General features: G+C 36.2%; 1 protein-coding gene and 1 long non-coding RNA gene across 4 annotated transcripts; one reads left to right on the plus strand and one right to left on the minus strand.

Moving 5' to 3' along the window:
• The first annotated feature begins 276 nt into the window (after positions 1-276).
• Positions 277-4,411, plus strand: LOC121803431. The gene is made up of 3 exons (XR_006051007.1): positions 277-1,292; positions 2,762-2,814; positions 3,984-4,411. It is a non-coding gene; the product is annotated as an uncharacterized LOC121803431 (long non-coding RNA).
• Positions 4,412-16,316: 11,905 nt separating this feature from the next.
• Positions 16,317-20,706, minus strand: LOC121747986 (delta(14)-sterol reductase-like). 3 transcript variants are annotated; one of them, XM_042142185.1, is made up of 13 exons: positions 20,523-20,701; positions 20,325-20,442; positions 20,178-20,248; positions 19,940-19,996; positions 19,483-19,574; positions 19,041-19,088; positions 18,662-18,782; positions 18,491-18,537; positions 18,096-18,177; positions 17,341-17,417; positions 17,080-17,199; positions 16,701-16,775; positions 16,317-16,636 (listed from the first exon to the last, which is right to left on the minus strand). In XM_042142185.1, the coding sequence occupies exons 1-13, from the start codon at positions 20,568-20,570 to the stop codon at positions 16,483-16,485; spliced, it is 1,110 nt and encodes a 369-aa protein (XP_041998119.1). In that variant the 5' UTR covers positions 20,571-20,701; the 3' UTR covers positions 16,317-16,482. The 3 variants fall into 3 exon arrangements, with proteins under 3 accessions (XP_041998119.1, XP_041998126.1, XP_041998134.1); XM_042142200.1 differs by having other exon boundaries at positions 16,495-16,636; positions 16,701-16,786; positions 20,523-20,706; XM_042142192.1 differs by lacking the exon at positions 19,940-19,996 and having other exon boundaries at positions 20,523-20,703.
• Positions 20,707-22,369: the final 1,663 nt, after the last annotated feature.

A 22,369-nucleotide genomic window follows, 5' to 3' on the forward strand; every position in this document is an offset into this window, starting at 1 on the left:
ACTATATTCCTATCTCCTACTTTTCAAAACAATTTCTTAATCTTTATATTCAAAAGTTTTGACTCAACTTAATTGAAACGTAGGAAGAATATATTATTATTATTATTATTATTATTATTATTATTATTATTATTATTATTATTATTATTATTATTATTATTATTATTATTATTATTATTATTATTATTTTCTCTCTCTCATCATAAGTATCATATGTATGTTTTTATTAGTTTTTCCTCTTATTAGATATGAGGAAGTGCAAGATGTAGCAAAGAAAGGGATTCTGGAAGCATATGGAACAGTTACAAGATTTCTCTATGTTTGACAAGGAAGTGTAAGATGTGGCAAAGAAAGGGATTCAATTAAAAGTTGGCAATGGGGCTTCCACTAGATTTTGGCTTGATAACTGGACCGAAGGTGACACTCTGAAGAAGCTCTTTCCTAGGCTCTTTTTTTTTATCTCTATGCAGCAGAATGACTTCATTGGAGAGATGGGGATATGGGAGAACAATAAATGGGTGTGGAAGTTTATGTGGAGAAGAAGGTTGTTTGCCTGGGAGGAAGAATTGGTGAAGAGCCTATATTTAGCCGTGGATCACACTTCCCTCAGTGAGAGTGAGAGCGATAAGAGAGTTTATGCCTTCGATAATTCTAAGCCTTTCTCTGTTTCTGACTTTTATTTGCAGGTTACCTGTTTGAGCAGGATTGTGAGCAATCGGGTTGGTCATAGAAGACTAGCATAGAGGAAAGTTGCTCCACCATGTGCACAACTCCTATTGTGGTTTATTCTCCAGGGACGGCTCAACACGAAGGAGAGCTTATTCAGATTTAGGCCCCCTGGGATTGAAGACAACTTATGTGTCTTTTGCAAAGAAGAGCTAGAGATTGTTGATCATGTCATTTTCGAGTGCGAGTGTTCTAGTAGGTTGTGGTATTTCTGCTGCGGCTGTTGGAATTTATTTCTGTATTTTCCCAAAGACCCGGTCTCGTGCTTTCTCAGCTGGATGGACGCTCCTTTCATTAAATTTGATAAAAAAAACTGTGGTGCTCCCTCTTCTATGTGACAGCGTGGTCCATTTGGTAGCTTAGGAACAAAATTAGTTTCGATAAGATTGTCCCAAGTTGGGAAACTGAGAAGAGACTCTTACCGTGGAGGCTAGGTTCGTAGGCTAAAGGATGGTGTCCAGAGTTTTCATTTTTACCGGAGCAAATTTATGAGGAGTTGAGCCGGGTTAGAAGATGGACTGACATCAAGCATAAGGCTAAAGTTGCAATCAAAGACCACTAAAGAGGTTTGTCTTGCCCTTGGTTTGATGTAAAACTTTGTTAGCCTTGCTTGCATGGTGGCTAGTTGCTTGTGGTGTGAGCTTTGGTCGTATGCTTGTTTTTGCTTTTGGTTTAATGTTGGTACTTAGTTTTTTCGTTGGTCTTGGTTGGTTTGCTATGGGACGATCGAGAAAAAGATCAAAGTTATGATATGACTGGTCACTTTTTAAGGTTATGGGATAGACCAAAATTGATCAAATTTCAAGGTTTTTTTAGCCATTTACCTTTTTTTTATAGGAAATATGATCAATAGAAGTTAATTAAAACCCTCTAGTAAAACAAGAAGAAGACTCGCATTCAAACCTTATTAGTATGACCTTATTTCATCAATATTAGTTCCGTAATCCTCTGTTCCAAAAAGAAAGAGTAAGAAATTCTCTTTCCTTTTTGCGAGGACTAGAAGATTGGATATGGCGGTAAGGATCATCTTCTACGAGAAGCAGACGCTTTGGCATCCGATTTAGAATGGAGAAAAATATCGAAATACAAAAATATCACACTTGCCATACCGAAAAATACCGAAAATGTCGGTTTTTCGGTATATCACGAAACCTTTCGGTACGGTAATGCTATCAATTTTTCTATACCGTGGTATATCGAATATTTGGTACATACCATAGATTCAGTATACCGCGGTATACCAAATCCTTGGTGCATACTGAAAAACGGCATATATTGAAATATTATATAAATATTATATTATATTTAATATATATGTATATATATATATATATATATATATATATATATATATATATATATATATATATATATATATATATATATATATATATATATATATATATATATATATGGGAGCATTATTCTCCTATTCAACACTAACATCCTTTGTTCTTCTTATTATTAGGCGTTAGATTGTATGCATCAATGGTCCAGATTTTTACTACCAATATTTATCCGTGTTGCATTATGGAACCTGTGTGTAGGCATTATAAGGCTAAAATTGTCATTCTACACAAATAGAACCGCCAGAATTTGGAAAGGGTGAAATTTTTGGGATTTGAAACATCCGTCTCTTCATTCTCGCTCATTAAACTCTGTAAACCCACTCTCCACTCTCTCCACTATCTAAACCCTAGATCCCATTCGCCGCTCTGAATTCATTGAAGTAATCGTCCAATATTTCAACACCCACCCTCCACAGTTGCTAACACCGAACCGCTACCGGCGACAAGATACGTTACTTTCCTGTAATTATTTTGTTGCCACGAAAACTATAGATTGGAACAGTGACAATTGTCGCGGCTCATGAAATTCACACTGGATTTTATTGTTTTGGGTATAAAAGCATGGATTTTGTTATCCGACTGGGTTATATTGTTTGTGCTGACATTTCTCTGTATCCGACTGGGTTTTTTGTATTTTGGGTCTGAAAGCATGGATTCTTGTATTTGATTTGGTTATTTCCCGACAGATTTAATATGCCTAAGCGAGGACGTCCGCGCTCACAACCATCCCAAGCTGCAGGTATATTTGCGGCGCTGCTTGTGCTATTCAATATCTTATCTGTCGATTTTGTGGAAGGATAATTGCATGTGTGATTAATGCATTATGTATATATGTAAGTGTCATTATGTGCAGTAAATGATGCATTATGTAGGGTGTTGTGTTTTTTACTGACTAGACTCTGGCAAAATTATATTTGTGCATTATTTATGTTGGACTATGCATTATGTAACATGATTTTTGCATTATGCTGTCTATATTATGCATTAATACGGGTATTGACTACGGGGGTTAAGCAACTCCGGCAAAGTATAAATATGATTATTGTTTGGTGTGGGAAGTGCATTATGAATTTGTAATTATGCATTTGTTGGAGTTTATGGTTCAGCCTGAGTTGTATTCTTGATATTGGTTACTAGTCTTTGGATGTAATACATGTGCGTTTTTGTGTTTAGACAATGCATTCTGCCCTATTTTTTTACTTAATAAACTCAGGCATAAATACAGGTATTGTCTATGATGTTTAAGCAACTCAGTCTAGATTGAATATGGTTAATACTTGGTTTGGGAATTGGAGTATGAATCTGTAATTATGCATATGTTGTAGTTTATGGTTCATTATGAGTTGTATTCTTGATATTGGTTAATAGTCTTTGGGTGTAATACATGTGCATTTTTGGGTTTAGACAATGCATTATGTCCTATGAAATTTACATTATGTGAAGTATATTATGCATTATAACATGGTATTATTAGTATATGTCATGCCATTGTGCAGCCGGTTTAGGTAACTATTAGGAGTATAGTAAGCACATCAGAGGTGTTGATTGTATTTGTTAATTGCCTCAGATTAGAAACTAAGTTTCAGGTTGTTGATTAAATTGACAAATATGTTATCTGATGGTAATAAGTGCATTATTTGCTTTGTCAAACGCATTATGGGTACTGTTTTATGCATTATGTATTCTGACTGAAGCAATATTTGTTGTGATTAATACATGTGCATTATTTGCTTTGTCTAACGCATTATTTGCTTTGGCAAACACATTATTGATTCTGTTTTATGCATTAAGTTTCAGGTTGTTGATTAACTTAATGCACTTCCCACAACAAACTTACACAACTCATATCATGCTGTCTTTTGAGTTGGTGATAATTTTCTGATGTGTTGTGTTGTTTGGTAATATCAGAGAAGCAGCTTAGAGACGAGATAGACGACGCAGTGGACGACATTATACCAGTTGTGTTGGCAAAAAAATTCAGAGAGAGATTGGCTGATGTAGGCCCAAGTACGTCTAGAAGTGAGGGTGAGCCGAATCAACCTACAGGTCGAAAAGGTGATCAACTCTACTGTCGGCGAACGCCGTCAGAATTCCTTAACTGATCGACTCTATTGGAGAGAGAGACCTCCCAAGTTCAACTTTGAACAGTGGGTCGAGAATTATGGTCTGGCATGAGTCTTGGTTCGGCTATAGGGTCAACTTGGTTAATGGGTTAACTGATATTCAGATAGATGTTTCAATTTAAAACTGTACTTTTTCGCAACTTAATAAGTGCGTTCGGATATTAGCTACTGATTTTGAGACTCTGCATAAATTGTCGTTATTCAGCATTAAAGATTATGCATTGTGGTTTACAATCTGTGCATTATTCCTTTATCGACTGTCATTATTTGCAATATAGTGTTCATCAGGATAATAATTGTGTATATGCAAAGTCTGAGCATTATGTGTAATTATATTGTTATTATGTACAATTAATTATGCATTATAAGAAGTATGCATGGTATATTTAAAGTGTATATAAATTCAGCAGTACACAGATAATTGCATTATTTGATTAAGACGTTACATTATGTACCGAGACCTTATCATTATTTAAAATGGTGTATGGTAGACTACCTTTCAATGTGCTGTATTATTTACTCAAATAAGTGCATTATTTCTTTTAAACGTTACGCCAGAATTCAGGGGGTGCATGGTATATTAAAACTGGATATACATTCACCAATAGATAAATTAGTGCATTATTTGATTAAAACTTTGCATTATTTACCAATATATTATCATTATTTACAATTTTGTATTGAATACGAACTATCAATGGGCTGCATTATTTACTCCAATAAGTGAATTATTTAAGTTTCGTCAGAATTCAGGGGTCCATAGAATAATAAAATCGGAAATAAATTCTGCAGTAGACATTTTAAAGTATTATTTAATTAAAACGTTGCATTATGACCTAGGAACAAACAAAATAATCCATCCGAACACAACTGATACGTAGCTGACTTCATTAAATAAAAACCAAACGTTGCATTATGAGAGATATAAAGGCTTCAACTCCGACGAACATTCAAGTACAACCACCACTGTAAAAAAGAGCAAATAGTTCAGCGAATGCATACAAGTACAAACAAGCGCTTTTTAAAAACATTGTTATTAATGTATAGGTACTATACCCTAGCCCATAGTCTTATTAAACCCTTGGGGGAAACAAGAAACGTGTGCCAAACATCGTATCACGGTGCATCTTATTCGTATGCATTGCAGTTCACATATTTTGCATTATATAGTTAATAATATCCATTACTCGTTACAATTTGGTGCATTATTCAAATCGGTTTATAATTTGTTATTAATGTGTACGTACTATACCCTAGCCCCTAATCTTATTAAACCATTGGGGGAAACAAAAAACGTGTGCCAACAGCGTAACACGGTACATCTTGTTCGTAAACGAATCAATATGAATTTGAACAGTAATTATGCAATTGCAAGTTCAAAGAAATGCAATTCATAATACATTACCAAACATATGAGATTCATAAAACTTGTTACACCAAAAATAAATCAAGTAGACAAATAAGAATAAATAATACTCATGAATCAAATTCAGATTAACAAAGCTAATTAAAAAAACATGAAATTTACACATTATCAAACAATTATGAATCAAACAAATGATGAATTTGCAGATTATCAAATAATCATTAATAAAAAAAATATGAAGTTTACAGATTATCGAAGGAGCAACAATGACTTGCAGCAAGGAATTCATGAATTTCAATTAGAGAATACATTACGACGGCTTGATGATTTTCTTACCCTTGGAGAATTGACTTATCTCCATGACAGGGGATCGTCAAACTCCATGAAATTCAGAGTTGATTAAGAAAGAATTGCAGTTCTGAATTCACCAATTGCAGAGGAGCGGAATCGTCAATCTATGCACCAATTGAAGTTCGATCACGTCGTTGCAGTGATTGAAGGATCCTTCTAGATTTTATTCGAATTGCGGTTTTGGATTCGATTTGATCGTCGGACTTGAGAGAACGAATCATTCTTTGGATTTCGAGAACAAATCACAGTAATTGAAGGATATAATTCACTGGTGTTGACAACGATTTTGATGAATGAATTGATTGGCACAATGATTGCGTGAATATCTTCCTTCCAGATTGAAGACGATTTTGAGATATTGAAAATAAGGAAACACGTGAATTAAGGGTGGAGAGAAACTGATCCAAATTTGATTTCCATTTTAGCCCTTTTCGGGTTTTTTAATCATTAAAGTTAATGTTTATACAAACAAATTTAGGCCATAGGATTTCGAAAATCAAGGGCTAAGATCAAGAAGGAAATATGAGGAAATATGGGAAAAGGAAATGAATACATCCATATATATATATATATATATATATATATATATATATATATATATATATATATATATAATACTTTAAATAATTGTGGATAAAATATATTTTTTTTGCATAACGGTATTAAGGTGTACCGTAAAAGTGCTGTGCACCACAATACGGTAAGGTAACAGTATCAAAAATTAACCATACCCAATATTTGGCATACCGAATTGCGGTATACTGATATTTCGGTATGGTATCGATATGATGGTTTGTCATACCGCAGTTTTTGGTACGGTATGACGTTCTCGGTACGACTGACCACCCCTAATCCCGATGGGTTCACTTTTTTATGTTCTTATTTCATTTTTTAGCGTTTGAGTCATCACAGGATAAGACTACAAAGATAAATGTAGAATCATTATTGATTATGTTAAGCTAACAAAAAATAGGCTCATTGCCAGTCGAAAATCATTATTTCATTTTAATTAGTTTTTGTTTCCATATCTCTCTTACTTTAGCAAATTATATATTAAAATCCGTTTCAAACTAAATATTAACACTTTTCAAAGGCGAAGAGAGTATGGTATTATAGAAAGATTGAGATAATACAGGACATAATAATTACCCTAGTCCCTATATATGGATTTACACTAATAATCTTTTATAGAGTATTAAAAATAATGATATTCAAAAGTTTCATGTGGTGTCTTCCTACCATTAAATCTTAAAATCTAATGATCATTAATTTGACACCGTTATTATCTAATTACATCTCTGTGTATGGTAGGATTAGAATGAAACCATGTCCTAAATACGTAACTAAAGTCAAATGTGATTCGTTATTAGATAAAAAAATGGATGATGTAGATTTTATTAATTCTGTGTGTATTATATGTGCACAAATATAGCTTTACATCGATAAAAATGTCCGACTTATATATACATATGCAATTCAAAAACACACTTATATAGTACTCGTCCGTCTCATCTACTATGACACATTTTCCTTTTTAGTTTATCCCAATAAAGATGACACATTTCTATTTTTAGTAACTTTCTCTTCAATTAATACACTCAATAACTTTTTTCTCTCTCATTCTCTTTCCATTTAATACTTACATACTCCCTCCGTCCCTAATAATTGGTCATCATTTGATCCGGCATGAGTTTTAAGAAATATAATAAAAAGTGAGTTAGAAAAAAATTAGTGGATATTAATCTTCTCCTTTCCACCTATCACCATCTATTTAATCTTTTCCTTTCTCTTTATCTTAATCTTCTTTTCTATTTTTCTATTTTCTTTATTTCTAATATAAAGCATATAAACACCCACTATAATTATAACTCTAATTTTAACTTCCCAAAAGTTAGGGATATTACAGTATGAGTACTACTTTTATATACTTCCTCCGTCCGTGAATAGGAGTCCCGTTTTTTCCATTTTAGTCCGTCCGCGAATAGGAGTCCCGGTTCACTTTTATCATAAATGGTAATAGGGTCTCTCCTTCCACTAACTCATTCCACTCACATTTCATTTAAAACTAATTTATACAAGTGAGACTCATATTCCACTAACATTTTTCCACTCACTTTTCTTAACATTTCTTAAAACCCGTGCCACAAAAAAATGGGACTCTTAATGGCGGAAGAAAGGAGTATTAGTTTTATAATAAAATGTGAGTGAGAATGAGTTAATGGAATATGAGATTTCACTATAAAAAATGGTAAAAGTGACAGGTGACAAATTTTTATGGATGGACAAAATGGAAAGAAGTGAAAAATTTCGGAAAGAAGTGAAAAATTTCCAGGGACGGAGGGAGTACACTCTTTGTCTCTCCAATTAACCACATTAACCAATAATTTTTAAAATCTCGTGCTGACTAAGAAATGTGTCATCTTAATTGGGCGAATGGAGTATATTTTTTTCGGTATTATCTACATTGCACCTAGTTTTTTATATACATTGTTGCACTTGGGTCATTATTCCATTGCAACGAACTTCAATATATGCAAATTGTTGGAATATGACAATCGTCATTATGGAAATTAGAAAATATACTTACATTACATACATCTATGTCATTGTAGAAATTAAACAGGGACATCATAACAGTAAAATGAATAGCATTATATATACTGCATGCATCAGTGGTGGGCCCATGAATTTTACACGGGGGGTCTAAACAACTATTAACAATTGTTGCGGATTTTAATGTCGACAATGCCAGAAACATCTCAACATATTATGTAGCTGCGAGAAAGATAGATGAGGAGAGATAAATAATTTAAGAATGAGCAATATAAATTAAAGACACATACGATAACAATGTTGACGGTAAAATAATACTCCCTTTGTCTGTGAATAAGAGTCTCATTTTCCCATTTTAGTCCGTCCGCGAATAGGAGTCGCGGTTCACTTTTACCATAAATGGTAATAGGGTCTCACCTTCCACTAACTCATTCCACTCACATTTCATTTAAAACTAATATATACAAGTTGAACACTTATTCCACTAACTTTTTTCGACCCACTTTTCTTAACATTTCTTAAAATCCGTGTCGCCCATAAATGGGACTCCTAATGGCGGACGGATGGAGTAGCATATAATTTTAAAAATTAAGAGTGAACTATGTAAATGGTCCCTAAACTATGTGTTTCACACGCAAACGGTACATGAACTTTAAAAATATCACCGGTAGTCTCTGAACTAAGGTGTAATCATATTTATGGTACTTTTTCACTATCCATCACAATTTCGCACAAAAAATGCCCCCAAAGTATGGAAGACATTTTTGGACTTTCATATCTAGGTACTGAATATGATATTTTCTCTATCTCTCTCTTGAGTATTGGATATTAATTTTTATAATTATAAAAATTAATTTTTATAATTAATTTATTTAAAAATTTCATAGTATTTTTTATTTAACACTTTCTAAACGTTTTAGAGAGAGAGAGAAAGAGGATATGAAATAAAGTGATTGAAAAAGTGAAATAAAAAATATCATTTTAGATATTCAAACTATAAAAAAATATCATATCCAATACTCAAGAGAGAGATAGAGAAAATATCATATCCAGTACATCGATATGAAAGTTGAAAAATGTCTTCCATGCCTTGGGAGCATTTTTGGTGCCAAATTATGATGAATAGTGAAAATGTACCATAAATGTGATTACACCTTAGTTCAGGGACTACCGGTGATATTTTTAAAGTTCAAGGACCGTTTATGTGCGAAACGCATAGTTCAGATACCTTTTGTATAGTTACCTCTAAAATAAAAAATCATTACTTTATGATCTTACTAGTTAATGAATTAATTATAAAAATGGAAATAGATTAATTATTAGAAAATAAATTAGCAAAGAAAATAAAAAACAGCACTAATATAATTAAACTAGTTATGAGAAAATATACCAAGAATAAAACCAGTTATAAGAATAAAACTAATAGAAAATCTAGAAATCTACAAAAACAAGAAACAAGAAACAAGAATTAGAATGGAAATCCAGAAAATAGCGAGAGAATTCGAACCCTGTGGTTATCAGTGGCCTTTGACAACCAACTGAGCTAGCTAATACTTTTTTAAAATATTGTATGATTATATAATATAGTAAGAGCTCAAATGAGTGGAGGGTCTAAGACTCAAGGCACCCCCATAACTCCATGTAAGTCTGTCTCTGTATGTACTGCGTATCAGCATAGATAGATACTCCCTCCGTTCCATAGGTAGATACTGCCCCCATAACTCCATGTAAGTCTGTCTCTGTATGTACTGCGTATCAGCATAGATAGATACTCCCTCCGTTCCATAGGTAGATACTGCCCCCATAACTCCATGTAAGTCTGTCTTTGTATGTACTGCATGTCAGCATAAATAGATACTCCATCCGTTCCATAGGTAGATATTTCATGTTAGCATATCAGTGGCCTTTAAAGTGGAAAGAGAATAAGGTACAGAGTGAGTCTTCTATTTTAAAAAATATGACATTTAAAATAAGACGTTCAAAAAAAAAGTATGTCACTTAGAATGGACAAGGGGAGTAGTATATCTCTAACGGAAGTGATCGGTGTCAAAGTTTCAGCAACCAACTTTCATGATTAAATTTCATTCAAGTACTCATCAACAGACCAAAACTTGGAGCTATGTATCATTTTTTTTCTTCAACTTTTGTCGAAATTAGTACACATATTTACACAACACCACATTTAGACAAAATTGAATTCAATATGGAGTATTTCTGTAACGAAAGTCTTTAGTGTCAAAGTTTTACCGACCTTTTTAAATTTCATTTAATTGTACTCATTTTTATCGAAATTAATAAACACATTTACACTTAACTGTACAGTATGACCCCTCGTTGATCACCGAATAATGAAAAATGAGTGAAAAACAGCAGTGCAGTTAACAAAGCAAGAAAATAATGGAAGTGGTGAAAAAAGATGAGGTTGGAGCAAAGTAACATGCATGAAAGCCACTTGTGGCATGCTCAACCAAACACCACATAACACTTATGGCATGCTTTCAACACCTCTGAATCCATTGTCTCCATTTACTATGCCCTTTATTTTCTTGCTTATTCAATTGTTATTTCTACGTTGTTTCCAATTTCCAAAGGTTTGATTTTCTATTTGCTTAGACACAAACAATTTTGCATTGGGAAGATCCATTTTGTTTCGTAGTTGGCAGTTTGTGTTTGTTATGGTGTGTCTCGCCGGATCCGAGAAGCCTGAACTTCTCGAATCAGGTTAACGTACGATGCATTTGAATAACGTCGCGAAACGATGAATATGCATGGTGATGGAGTACGGACTAAACAAGCCCAACAGCAGTGACGGCCCATCAGCCCAAAGCCCAAGGAAGAGTATCAGATCGGCATTACCAAAGAGTTCGGCCCCAGCCTACAGCTCGGTAAAAGCCAACCAATCAGTTCGGCATTACCAAAGAGTTCGGCCCCAGCCTACAGCTCGGTAAAAGCCGACCAATCAAGCTCTACTCTCAGACCGGCAAAAGCTGCTCGGCAATAGTTCAGCAGTTCGGTCTCAGTATTTGACCGAACTGGGAGATAGTCAACTCATGTCAGAACCTCCACGATCTCCACTACACCCACGATCTATTTAGTGGTGTCAAGCAGTCATTAACTCATGCAGGATAGTGGGCCCATGCAGGATCGCATGACCTCCACGACATCCACAACCATCATTAGTGGTGATGCAAGCCACGATCTTAGTTCAATGTATAAATAGAACTTAGATCAGATAGATTAAGGGGACTCTCTCTCTCGCTCTCTAGAGATAAAATATCAAATAGCAAGTTTGTATTTGTAAGCTGTAGAAAACAGATCAAGCAATACAACTCTGCCCTCTTTTCTTCCCGTGGACGTAGATTTACTTCAGTAAATCGAACCACGTAAATTCTTTGTGTCGTGATCTGTATTTTCCTGCATTCACTAACATCAGAAATTCGCGGATTCATCACTGGCGCCGTCTGTGGGAAACAGAGAACCAAATTTGTGATAAAGCGAGTTTTTGATCCTCTTCTACCAAAAAAATGCATACCAGATCACATAACACCCGTGCCTCCGTCCGTGATAACCATGAGGAAGCTAATCCAGCAGCCCATAGGCCTGGAAAGCAGCCTCGTGAAAAATCTACTTCCAGTTCTCACGGAGAAGGAACAAGCCGCTCAAAAGGTCCACACACCGAGTCTTCCCAGCAGCCTGATTTGAATGAGGCTGTCAAGCTGTTCTTGGCTGAGAAGCAGGATGAGTTCTTAGCCTTCCTGCAAAAGAGCCAAGAGCCGAAGACGAAAAGGGTGGATTCTCCTTCCTCCTCCAGACATGAAAGTCACTACCGCAGTAGTGCCGTGTCTTCCGGAAAGAAGAATCCTCAACCCCGACATGTTCCTGTTCCTCCTCGGTACCGGAACCACAGGAGAACTCCATCTCCTCCGTACCGAAGAGATGTCAGTTCGTCTGAAACGAACTGCAATAAGCCAACGATTGTGAAGTCCAAGCTTCTAAAGAGGATACAAGACCACAATTCAGCTTAAACAAGCAGTTCGTCTGAAACGAACTGCAATAAGCCAACGATTGTGAAGTCCAAGCTTCTAAAGAGGATACAAGACCACAATTCAGCTTAAAACAAGCAGTTCGTCTGAAACGAACTGCAATAAGCCAACGATTGTGAAGTCCAAGCTTCTAAAGAGGATACAAGACCACAATTCAGCTTAAACAAGCAGTTCGTCTGAAACGAACTGCAATAAGCCAACGATTATGAAGTCCAAGCTTCTAAAGAGGATACAAGACCACAATTCAGCTTAAACAAGCAGTTCGTCTGAAACGAACTGCAATAAGCCAACGATTGTGAGTCCAAGCTTCTAAGGAGGATACAAGACCACAATTCAGCTTAACAAGCAGTCCGTCTGAAACGAACTGCAACAAGCCAACGATTGTGAGTCCAAGCTTCTCAGGAAGATACAAGACCACAATTCGGCTTAAGAAATAAGCACTTCGTTTGAAACGAACTGCAACAAAAGTCCGATTCACGCGATAAAACTTGCCTGAATTAGGACAAGGGAAAGTCCGATCCACGCGATAAAACTCGCCGAATTAGGACAAGGGAAAGTCCGATCCCCGAATTAGGACAAGGGAAAGTCCGATCCAAGCGATAAAACTCGCCAAATTAGGACACAAGCTTAGGCCGGTCAAAGATGTTTATTTCATCAGACCAAAGACGAGTCCGGTCAAAGATGTTTATTTCATCCGACCAAAGACGAGTCCGGTCAAAGATGTTTATTTCATCAGACCAAAGACGAGTCCGGTCAAAGATGTTTATTTCATCAGACCAAAGACGAGTCCGGTCAAAGATGTTTATTTCATCAGACCAAAGACGAGTCCGGTCAAAGATGTTTATTTCATCAGACCAAAGACGAGTCCGGTCAAAGATGTTTATTTCATCAGACCAAAGACGAGTCCGGTCAAAGATGTTTATTTCATCCGACCAAAGACGAGTCCGGTCGAAGATGTTTATTTCATCCGACCAAAGACGAGTCCGGTCAAAGGTGTTTATTTCATCAGACCAAAGACGAGTCCGGTCAAAGATGTTTATTTCATCAGACCAAAGACGAGTCCGGTCAAAGGTGTTTATTTCATCAGACCAAAGACGAGTCCGGTCAAAGGTGTTTATTTCATCAGACCAAAGACGAGTCCGGTCAAAGATGTTTATTTCATCAGACCAAAGACGAGTCCGGTCAAAGATGTTTATTTCATCAGACCAAAGACGAGTCCGGTCAAAGATGTTTATTTCATCAGACCAAAGACGAGTCCGGTCAAAGATGTTTATTTCATCCGACCAAAGACGAGTCCGGTCAAAGATGTTTATTTCATCAGACCAAAGACGAGTCCGGTCAAAGATGTTTATTTCATCAGACCAAAGACGAGTCCGGTCAAAGATGTTTATTTCATCAGACCAAAGACGAGTCCGGTCAAAGATGTTTATTTCATCCGACCAAAGACGAGTCCGGTCAAAGATGTTTATTTCATCAGACCAAAGACGAGTCCGGTCAAAGATGTTTATTTCATCAGACCAAAGACGAGTCCGGTCAAAGATGTTTATTTCATCAGACCAAAGACGAGTCCGGTCAAAGATGTTTATTTCATCAGACCAAAGACGAGTCCGGTCAAAGATGTTTATTTCATCAGACCAAAGACGAGTCCGGTCAAAGATGTTTATTTCATCCGACCAAAGACGAGTCCGGTCAAAGATGTTTATTTCATCAGACCAAAGACGAGTCCGGTCAAAGATGTTTATTTCATCAGACCAAAGACGAGTCCGGTCAAAGATGTTTATTTCATCCGACCAAAGACGAGTCCGGTCAAAGATGTTTATTTCATCCGACCAAAGACGAGTCCGGTCAAAGATGTTTATTTCATCAGACCAAAGACGAGTCCGGTCAAAGATGTTTATTTCATCCGACCAAAGACGAGTCCGGTCAAAGATGTTTATTTCATCCGACCAAAGACGAGTCCGGTCAAAGATGTTTATTTCATCAGACCAAAGACGAGTCCGGTCAAAGATGTTTATTTCATCAGACCAAAGACGAGTCCGGTCAAAGATGTTTATTTCATCAGACCAAAGACGAGTCCGGTCAAAGATGTTTATTTCATCAGACCAAAGACGAGTCCGGTCAAAGATGTTTATTTCATCAGACCAAAGACAAACATCAACTTACCCCGTACCTTTATCCAGAATGCCGAAGTGACTCGCTTCGCCGAAGTAATTCACTTCGCTTTTCGGGGGGGGTAGTGATGGAGTACGGACTAAACAAGCCCAACAGCAGTGACGGCCCATCAGCCCAAAGCCCAAGGAAGAGTATCAGATCGGCATTACCAAAGAGTTCGGCCCCAGCCTACAGCTCGGTAAAAGCCAACCAATCAGTTCGGCATTACCAAAGAGTTCGGCCCCAGCCTACAGCTCGGTAAAAGCCGACCAATCAAGCTCTACTCTCAGACCGGCAAAAGCTGCTCGGCAATAGTTCAGCAGTTCGGTCTCAGTATTTGACCGAACTGGGAGATAGTCAACTCATGTCAGAACCTCCACGATCTCCACTACACCCACGATCTATTTAGTGGTGTCAAGCAGCCATTAACTCATGCAGGATAGTGGGCCCATGCAGGATCGCATGACCTCCACGACATCCACAACCATCATTAGTGGTGATGCAAGCCACGATCTTAGTTCAATGTATAAATAGAACTTAGATCAGATAGATTAAGGGGACTCTCTCTCTCGCTCTCTAGAGATAAAATATCAAATAGCAAGTTTGTATTTGTAAGCTGTAGAAAACAGATCAAGCAATACAACTCTGCCCTCTTTTCTTCCCGTGGACGTAGATTTACTTCAGTAAATCGAACCACGTAAATTCTTTGTGTCGTGATCTGTATTTTCCTGCATTCACTAACATCAGAAATTCGCGGATTCATCACATGACGTGCATGGATGATAGTTATAAATATAGTTGAGATGGGACGGCAAAGTTATTCGGTGGCATCTTCTCTATATAAAAAAGGGGGCATGTGCAATAGCATTGATAAAAGACAAACAAATAAAGGCAATTGCATTGATTGAATAAGTGAGTCAGGTGAGGACCACTGAAAATGTTCTTGTAGCTGATACCTCTAATATAAAGTTAAAACACTGCAAATATCTATCTCTCCCCATTTCACACATCTCTAAGAGAATTTATTATTTGCTGGGAAAGACTGATTAATTTACTGACTCTATTTTCCCATTTGTTACATACGTTTTGAAACCCTTTTCCCCTTTAATATTTTGAATGCAAGTTGTAGAATGAAGACATTTACCGACTTGTAAATTAAGTATAATGTATAACATTTTGTTGACCATGTGAAGTTGTTTATCCGTTTTCAAAAGGCCTAATCAACCTTTAATTTAATTTAACCACGAGCGGCAGCAGCTTTTATTGCGAATGTCATCATATTCTCTCTCCTATAAAAATGGCACCTAAAATCCACCAACCTCAGTAAAGTGATAGATAGCACTCCATTAAAAATCTGTACAATAATTCATGAATCGATTTCAAGATGAAGTTGGGCCATATTCAAACCCAACCGAACGGATTATATTGGACCCATCTGTGCCCAGCCCGGTAGCCAGATCTATTCCATTTTGGTTCCTTATTTATTATGCATACATCAATATAATATTCTATGAGACTGTTAAATTAGCAAGATTATAATTCATGATTGAATATATTCATAAAATTGAATCTCACAACTTAATCTTAAATGGATATTAATAATTAGTCATTATCTCAAAACTTGGATAATCATGTGATAATGACGAGACACGAATGAGGTACAATAACAAGTATCGAATCAATAAAATTTAAAATACTTGTGGCTAATACAGCAATCGCAAGTTAACAAAAATGCATCAATGATGCGATTCAAAGAGAGGAAAAGTAGAAAATCAAGTAGGACACCCCAATGCCTACTGAATACAGACAATACGTTGCAGTTAATATACGTATGGAAATATCCTCCACGGAACCGTTTTCTTGTATTCTGCCCAAATGTCTTTGTACTTGTCCGAGCACCGGGTTTCGTCTCTTCTCTCTCTCCATATTAACAGTATGAAAAGGTATGTGGGATAAAAATATGGTACTGGAGAACTGCACACACATAAAAATGTGTAAGCACTATTTGTCAATTTTGTAGTTAGGGATACAGGCTTACCTTATCCCACAAGGTAAACTGAAGGACAGAGCTACCAACAAGTCCCCGAGATAGTTACTGTGCCTTGCGATGCCCCTGAAAAAGGCCTAATTTTATACAATGAAGGTGAAAATTGCTACCTGACTTCTTCCAAACAGTCGGTCAAACTATTGAATTCCATATAAGAGCAGCAGATTCAATATTGTTTACTGCCTAGAGCCTTTTAATAGGTTTGAAATCTCAGATTGACTAATAAGATAAAATCATCTGCAATGTCTCAGATATCTTAATGGGCTTGAGATGTGCAATGATTTTACAAGTGCTGTCAATGGAACTAGACGTTCGCAAGGATTGAAGATCAAGGAACACCAAAGATTAAAAACAGCAGACAAGAACATACCAATAACCAGAAGCAAGCAGCTTTCCACCAATGACCTTTGGAGGTCTACCCCAAATTAGTGCTTTGGGATTCTTTTTGAACACGTGTTTCTGTTTGTTAGCTCCTCTAAAGACCAAATACCTTCCCAAATTAATAACCAAGGAAATGGGTAAATAGATTGAGTGAAGCATTAGCAAGATTGTGAAGTTGCCCTTCAGAAAAAGAGGGTAATGCTACTATACACAGCTGCAATACAAAAATCTCTGAAATGTAAAACGTTACCCCATGAAAAAGACAAGACAATTTGCAATAATAGCAGCAATTGTCAGCTCCACTTTATTCCTTAGAAGCCACCAACCCTTTCAAACAAGGAAATAAATAAGTAATCATATATGAAAAAAAACATGGTTACACGGCAATATTTGTTATAGAAAGCATAAAAACTTCAATAAAGAAGTTGCAAGACATTTACAAACTTTTCTAGTTGTAAATGAACCACACTGTGAAGGCCAGTTTAGTGCGTGCTACTAGAAACTCGAACAAAAGCAAAGAAAATGAGTATAACACAGTAACTGCAGTAATATACCCTCTCTCCATGTGGATGAATTTGAGCAAACATATATCAGACATTTCAAGACAGATTAAATCGCCGAGACGGCGATCTAGTAATATTATGCAGAATACCGTTGGAATATGTCTAACTTTTTTACTGTACAAGTGTTGTTGCATTCATAGATTAAGTAAGCCATGGAACACATAAATGAGGAAACATGGTCAGATATCATTCCAAAACCAATTTCTATTGTGAGCCAAAAGTATGTTGTTTGAGAAAGGGGGTTTTGTCTTTTATTAGCAATACGCATCAGTCCCAGACTAACATGTCTCCACTACAAAGTCTCTATTAACATAAAGAATTACATAAACATAACTTTTTAGAAATGCAGCCTAATTAGATAGATGTTAATGTAGCTTATATGATTTGCAGCAACTGGAAAAAAACCATTGCATCTCTTTAGAAAAAAGCTTTATATATATACCTGGATACTGAATGTGAATGGTATCCAGACTATATCGCCAAACACCAGCATGAACCCCAATCTTTCAGCAATTATGTCCCATCTGAGAAGATGCCAACAATTGAGGTTAGATCTCAACAATTTATCATATGTGAATGAAATTGCTAATAACTAACTAGAGAACAGGGGATTATAGATTATATAGAGATGGAAGAACTTCAGTTGTAACTTGTAAACTGTAATTAGACTATTAGAGGATACAAGCTTAGTAGTAAAGAAATCACAGCCAATGATGATATCTCTAATAATTACTAAATACATTAATAATAAATATTAAATACATTAATTATAAAACAAGTTAGCAACCAAATCAGTTGGAATCACAAACACTAGCTAGAACAAAATCATCTACTTACGTGGAGGTCATGTACTCTTCATGAATAAAGTAATCCATGATGTATATCTGCATTAGAACAATACAATGATAGGGATGTAAGCCACACAAGATAAGTAGAAAATTCTGAAAAAAGAAGGAAACTAGAGGAAGAAATCTTCAAAAGGAAAATGAACTTAACAGCATCACTTACAACGCAAAATAGCTGGTATAAAATCATTGATTGGCTTAAATTGCTTTCTTGAATGCTTTTTACAAGAACAGAGAGATTTATAAGAAGCCATCCTAGCATACCAGCTCTTACAAAGTAGAATCTGTGGAAGAGATTGTGATATTAGGATGAATTGTTATTCATAACACTACAACAGTTCATGGATTTTAGCCAGGTCAGAATTTTTTATAGTTTATAAAGTGAGCATAACCAGGTCAATAAATAAGTTTCAGTTTACAGAATAAGTTTACAACTAGGCCTTTTAAATATTGCAAGAAGATATAATATACAAACATTATTTTCTGAGCGAGTTTTAGGACTCGTAATTTCAAGGATCTAAGTTTCTCGGTTAGAAATGTACTTGAGGTCGAGTCCCATGAATTGAGGATTCAGTTGTATCCCAAACCACCTGTCAGATGACGTTCTGCAGATTAGAACTTGAAGTGCAAATTGAAGATTGATCACTTTCCAAAAGCTCTTTTTTTATGGGGGGGGGGGGTCCTTAAACAAGCACGGAAATAATGTGTAGATAGTTCATGTACAGTCATTTTTTACTCTGTTTGCATAATTTCACATCAATACTGTTCATGGTTCACTACCAATATATTAGACAGGTCAATTGGAATAGATACACGATGTTTTATAATTTAACCAACCATTCTCTACCATATTCAGTATTCACTTTTATAGGCAATAGGGAAATACATATACATTCTTTCGCATTCACAAAGGATCCAACAAGCACATATAGCATAGGAGAAAATATCTTTCAAGATATCTGTAGTAAAATGCGACAATTGTACCAATCCTCGATTAGGTTTCCTGTAGTGTGAGGTCTTAAAGAAGAACTTTGATCATGGGATTTGCAGCCAACAATGTAGAGAACATTTGTTACCTGGTATAGACATATGATATAGAATATTTCAGAAATTTGAATAGCTAAAACTAGGTGATGACAATGAGTTTTTGTTGATGGTTGTAAAAGGATGCAAGGTAACCCTTGATGACAAATCTACAAAAGTTGGCATTACTGCATAGTTGCATGCAAAGGAATATGTGATGCATAGTTGCAATCAATCATTGAATGTGGTTATATGGAGCCAGAAGTTGAAAATTTCTCTACGGAAATAGTACTTACACTTGAACGCAAGCAAATTAAAACATACTTTACATTTAACAAAATGGTACAACCTTGCAAATATAATAATTCAGACCCTTTCACATGAAGAAAGCAAAACGAGCAGCCAATTTTAAACATACCAGTGCACTGAATACTAGTGTTGCGGATAGAAGCTCGAGACCTCTATCAGCAATAGCCTACATGAAAAGGATGCACTTCAATACAAATCATTCCAAAATCAATCACATATTTGAAGTGAACAATTACGAAGCATAATAACCAGGTTCAAAATTCGGCATAATCTCAGCAGAAAAATACTAACATTAGGCATTTAATTATGAGCATCGAGTAAAAAGTAGGAATTAAATAAGTTCTCACAGTAGGTGATAAGAGATCCATCCAGCCACCAATTCCGAGCAGAATAACCAATAGAAATAGCAATAATAAACCTGGAACAACAATAAAGGAAAGGCTAAATAAATGAAAACGAGATCTTAATCAGGGTGAAGAAGTCGTATTTCTGACCGTTACAACGGTAATACAGGCGAGTTCCGTCTGATAAAGTGGCTCCAGGTACAACTTTCCCGGGTAAAATGGATCCAAAAATCGCGAGATAAGTGAAATATCCGAGCAGCATAGCGACCTGTCGATAAAATCATCCGTCAGAATCAGATAGAGAGGGTGAGAAAGAAATTTGGGAGTAGGGAGGGAAAGCGGAGTAACCGAAGTCCATGAAGGAGTGAAGGAGTGAAGGAGCAGAGTGAGATCCATTCCCAACTTCAGATTTTCAATCAGTATCTCCACCGCTGTTAGGTAAACCCGATTGAGTTTAAAACTACAAAACTTATTAGCAATAAAACCAGCCGATTCAGTTTTTCTAACCAATCAAAACCGATTGGCTTTGAAAAGCGGCCGAGTTGCTTAGAAGACTCATATAGTATCATTTAAAAAGGTAATCTATCTATACATCTATAAAGGGGGGTTTTAGAAATATTTAAAAAAAACATTATAATTTATTTAGAACTTTTAATAAATTTATAGAGCTTTAACAGGCGGCAGTTGTATAGATGTGAAGGTTATGATTATGCTTGCACACGGTTCAGGAACCGTCGGTTTCGGTTCATGAACCGGCGGTTCACGGTTCACGTTTCCTATGAACAGGAACCGGGCCGCTAAGGGTCCCGGCGGTTCTGGTTCAAAAAACCGCCGGTTTAAGGGGGCGGTTCAAAATCGCCGGTTTCGGTTCCGGTTCGGCGGTTCGTCTAATTTTTTTTTCATTTTTTTTATTTGTTTATGTATGAAATGTGCGTAAATAAAATTCAAAAAATCACGATGAAAGTTGCAATTTTATTGAGATTACACGTTACAACAATTACAAATCACAAAAATCTTGAGGTCTTGAAGTCATAAACAAAAATTTAAATACAAACGAGACTATTAGTCAACAACTAAACTAATTACAAATTACAAAAAAGACTTAGAAGTTCTTATAAAAAAACTTATAAGTATGTATACTCTTAATCGGCGAAGGAGATCTTTCTACGTAACTAAATTGAGGACACCTTTAGCAATTCAACTTTAAATGTTGAGTTTAGTCTAACAATCAACAATTATAGTAGAATTGTCAAAAGTTTCCCGGATTTAGCCTTATAGAGAAATCTACTTCATCGACTAGAGTATATACAAATACAATTATTTAATTGTATTTGCATATTTTTAAAGTAGGAACCAATAGAAAAAAAAGAAATAAAGGAAAAAAGACTTGAGCTCAACTTAAATTTAAAATTTAAGTTGAGGTGCATACGTATCCCCAATGCTTATTTGCATTAGGGAATCAAATCCCACGTAGTTCTCTTAACTTACTCACATATTTGGCTTGGCCGGTGGCAGTTGACAGTTGGCCTACGATTCATCCCCGGTGAATTCATCTTGTGATCCCTCATGACGATCATCCCAATCATTTTCTTGTTCTCTAACGTCAGCTTTGGCACAATCATCAAGTAACACCACGACTTCCATATTTTTCGCGGAGAGCTTACTTCTTGATTCATCCAACACACGCGAGCCAACACTAAAAGCTGACTCGACGTCGACAGTGGAAGCCGGAACTGAAAAAATCTCCTTGGCCATTGATGCAAGTATGGGAAAATCTTTCTCGTGGGTTCCCCACCAATCGAGGAGGTCGATTTGGGCGGGAGGAGTAGGACCTTCATCACCAAAGGAAAAGAGTGAATCGAAATATAAATATAATTCACTTACCATACCTGAGGACCTTCCGCCGGTGTTGTAGCTGTATAGGTCGGCTAATTGGGATTGCGCGTCGTGGTCATCATAATCGGCTTGAAATGCGAAGCCGTAGTTATGTTGTGGATGAGGGGGGGTCTTCTGACTTGGTGGGTATTGTTATACTTGGTTTCATATTCGGTGTAGAGAGCACGCAAATTAAACTCGAAGGTTTGTTGGATAATTGACCGGTCCGGGAGGTTTATTTGAAATGTTTCGGAGAGGTCTACTCCAAATTCATCATTGGTATCCGATTGGATTGCTTGAAGTGGACCAAGATCAATAGA

Source organism: Salvia splendens, chromosome 1 (genome assembly GCF_004379255.2).
Source record: "Salvia splendens isolate huo1 chromosome 1, SspV2, whole genome shotgun sequence".
Lineage (NCBI taxonomy): Eukaryota > Viridiplantae > Streptophyta > Magnoliopsida > Lamiales > Lamiaceae > Salvia > Salvia splendens.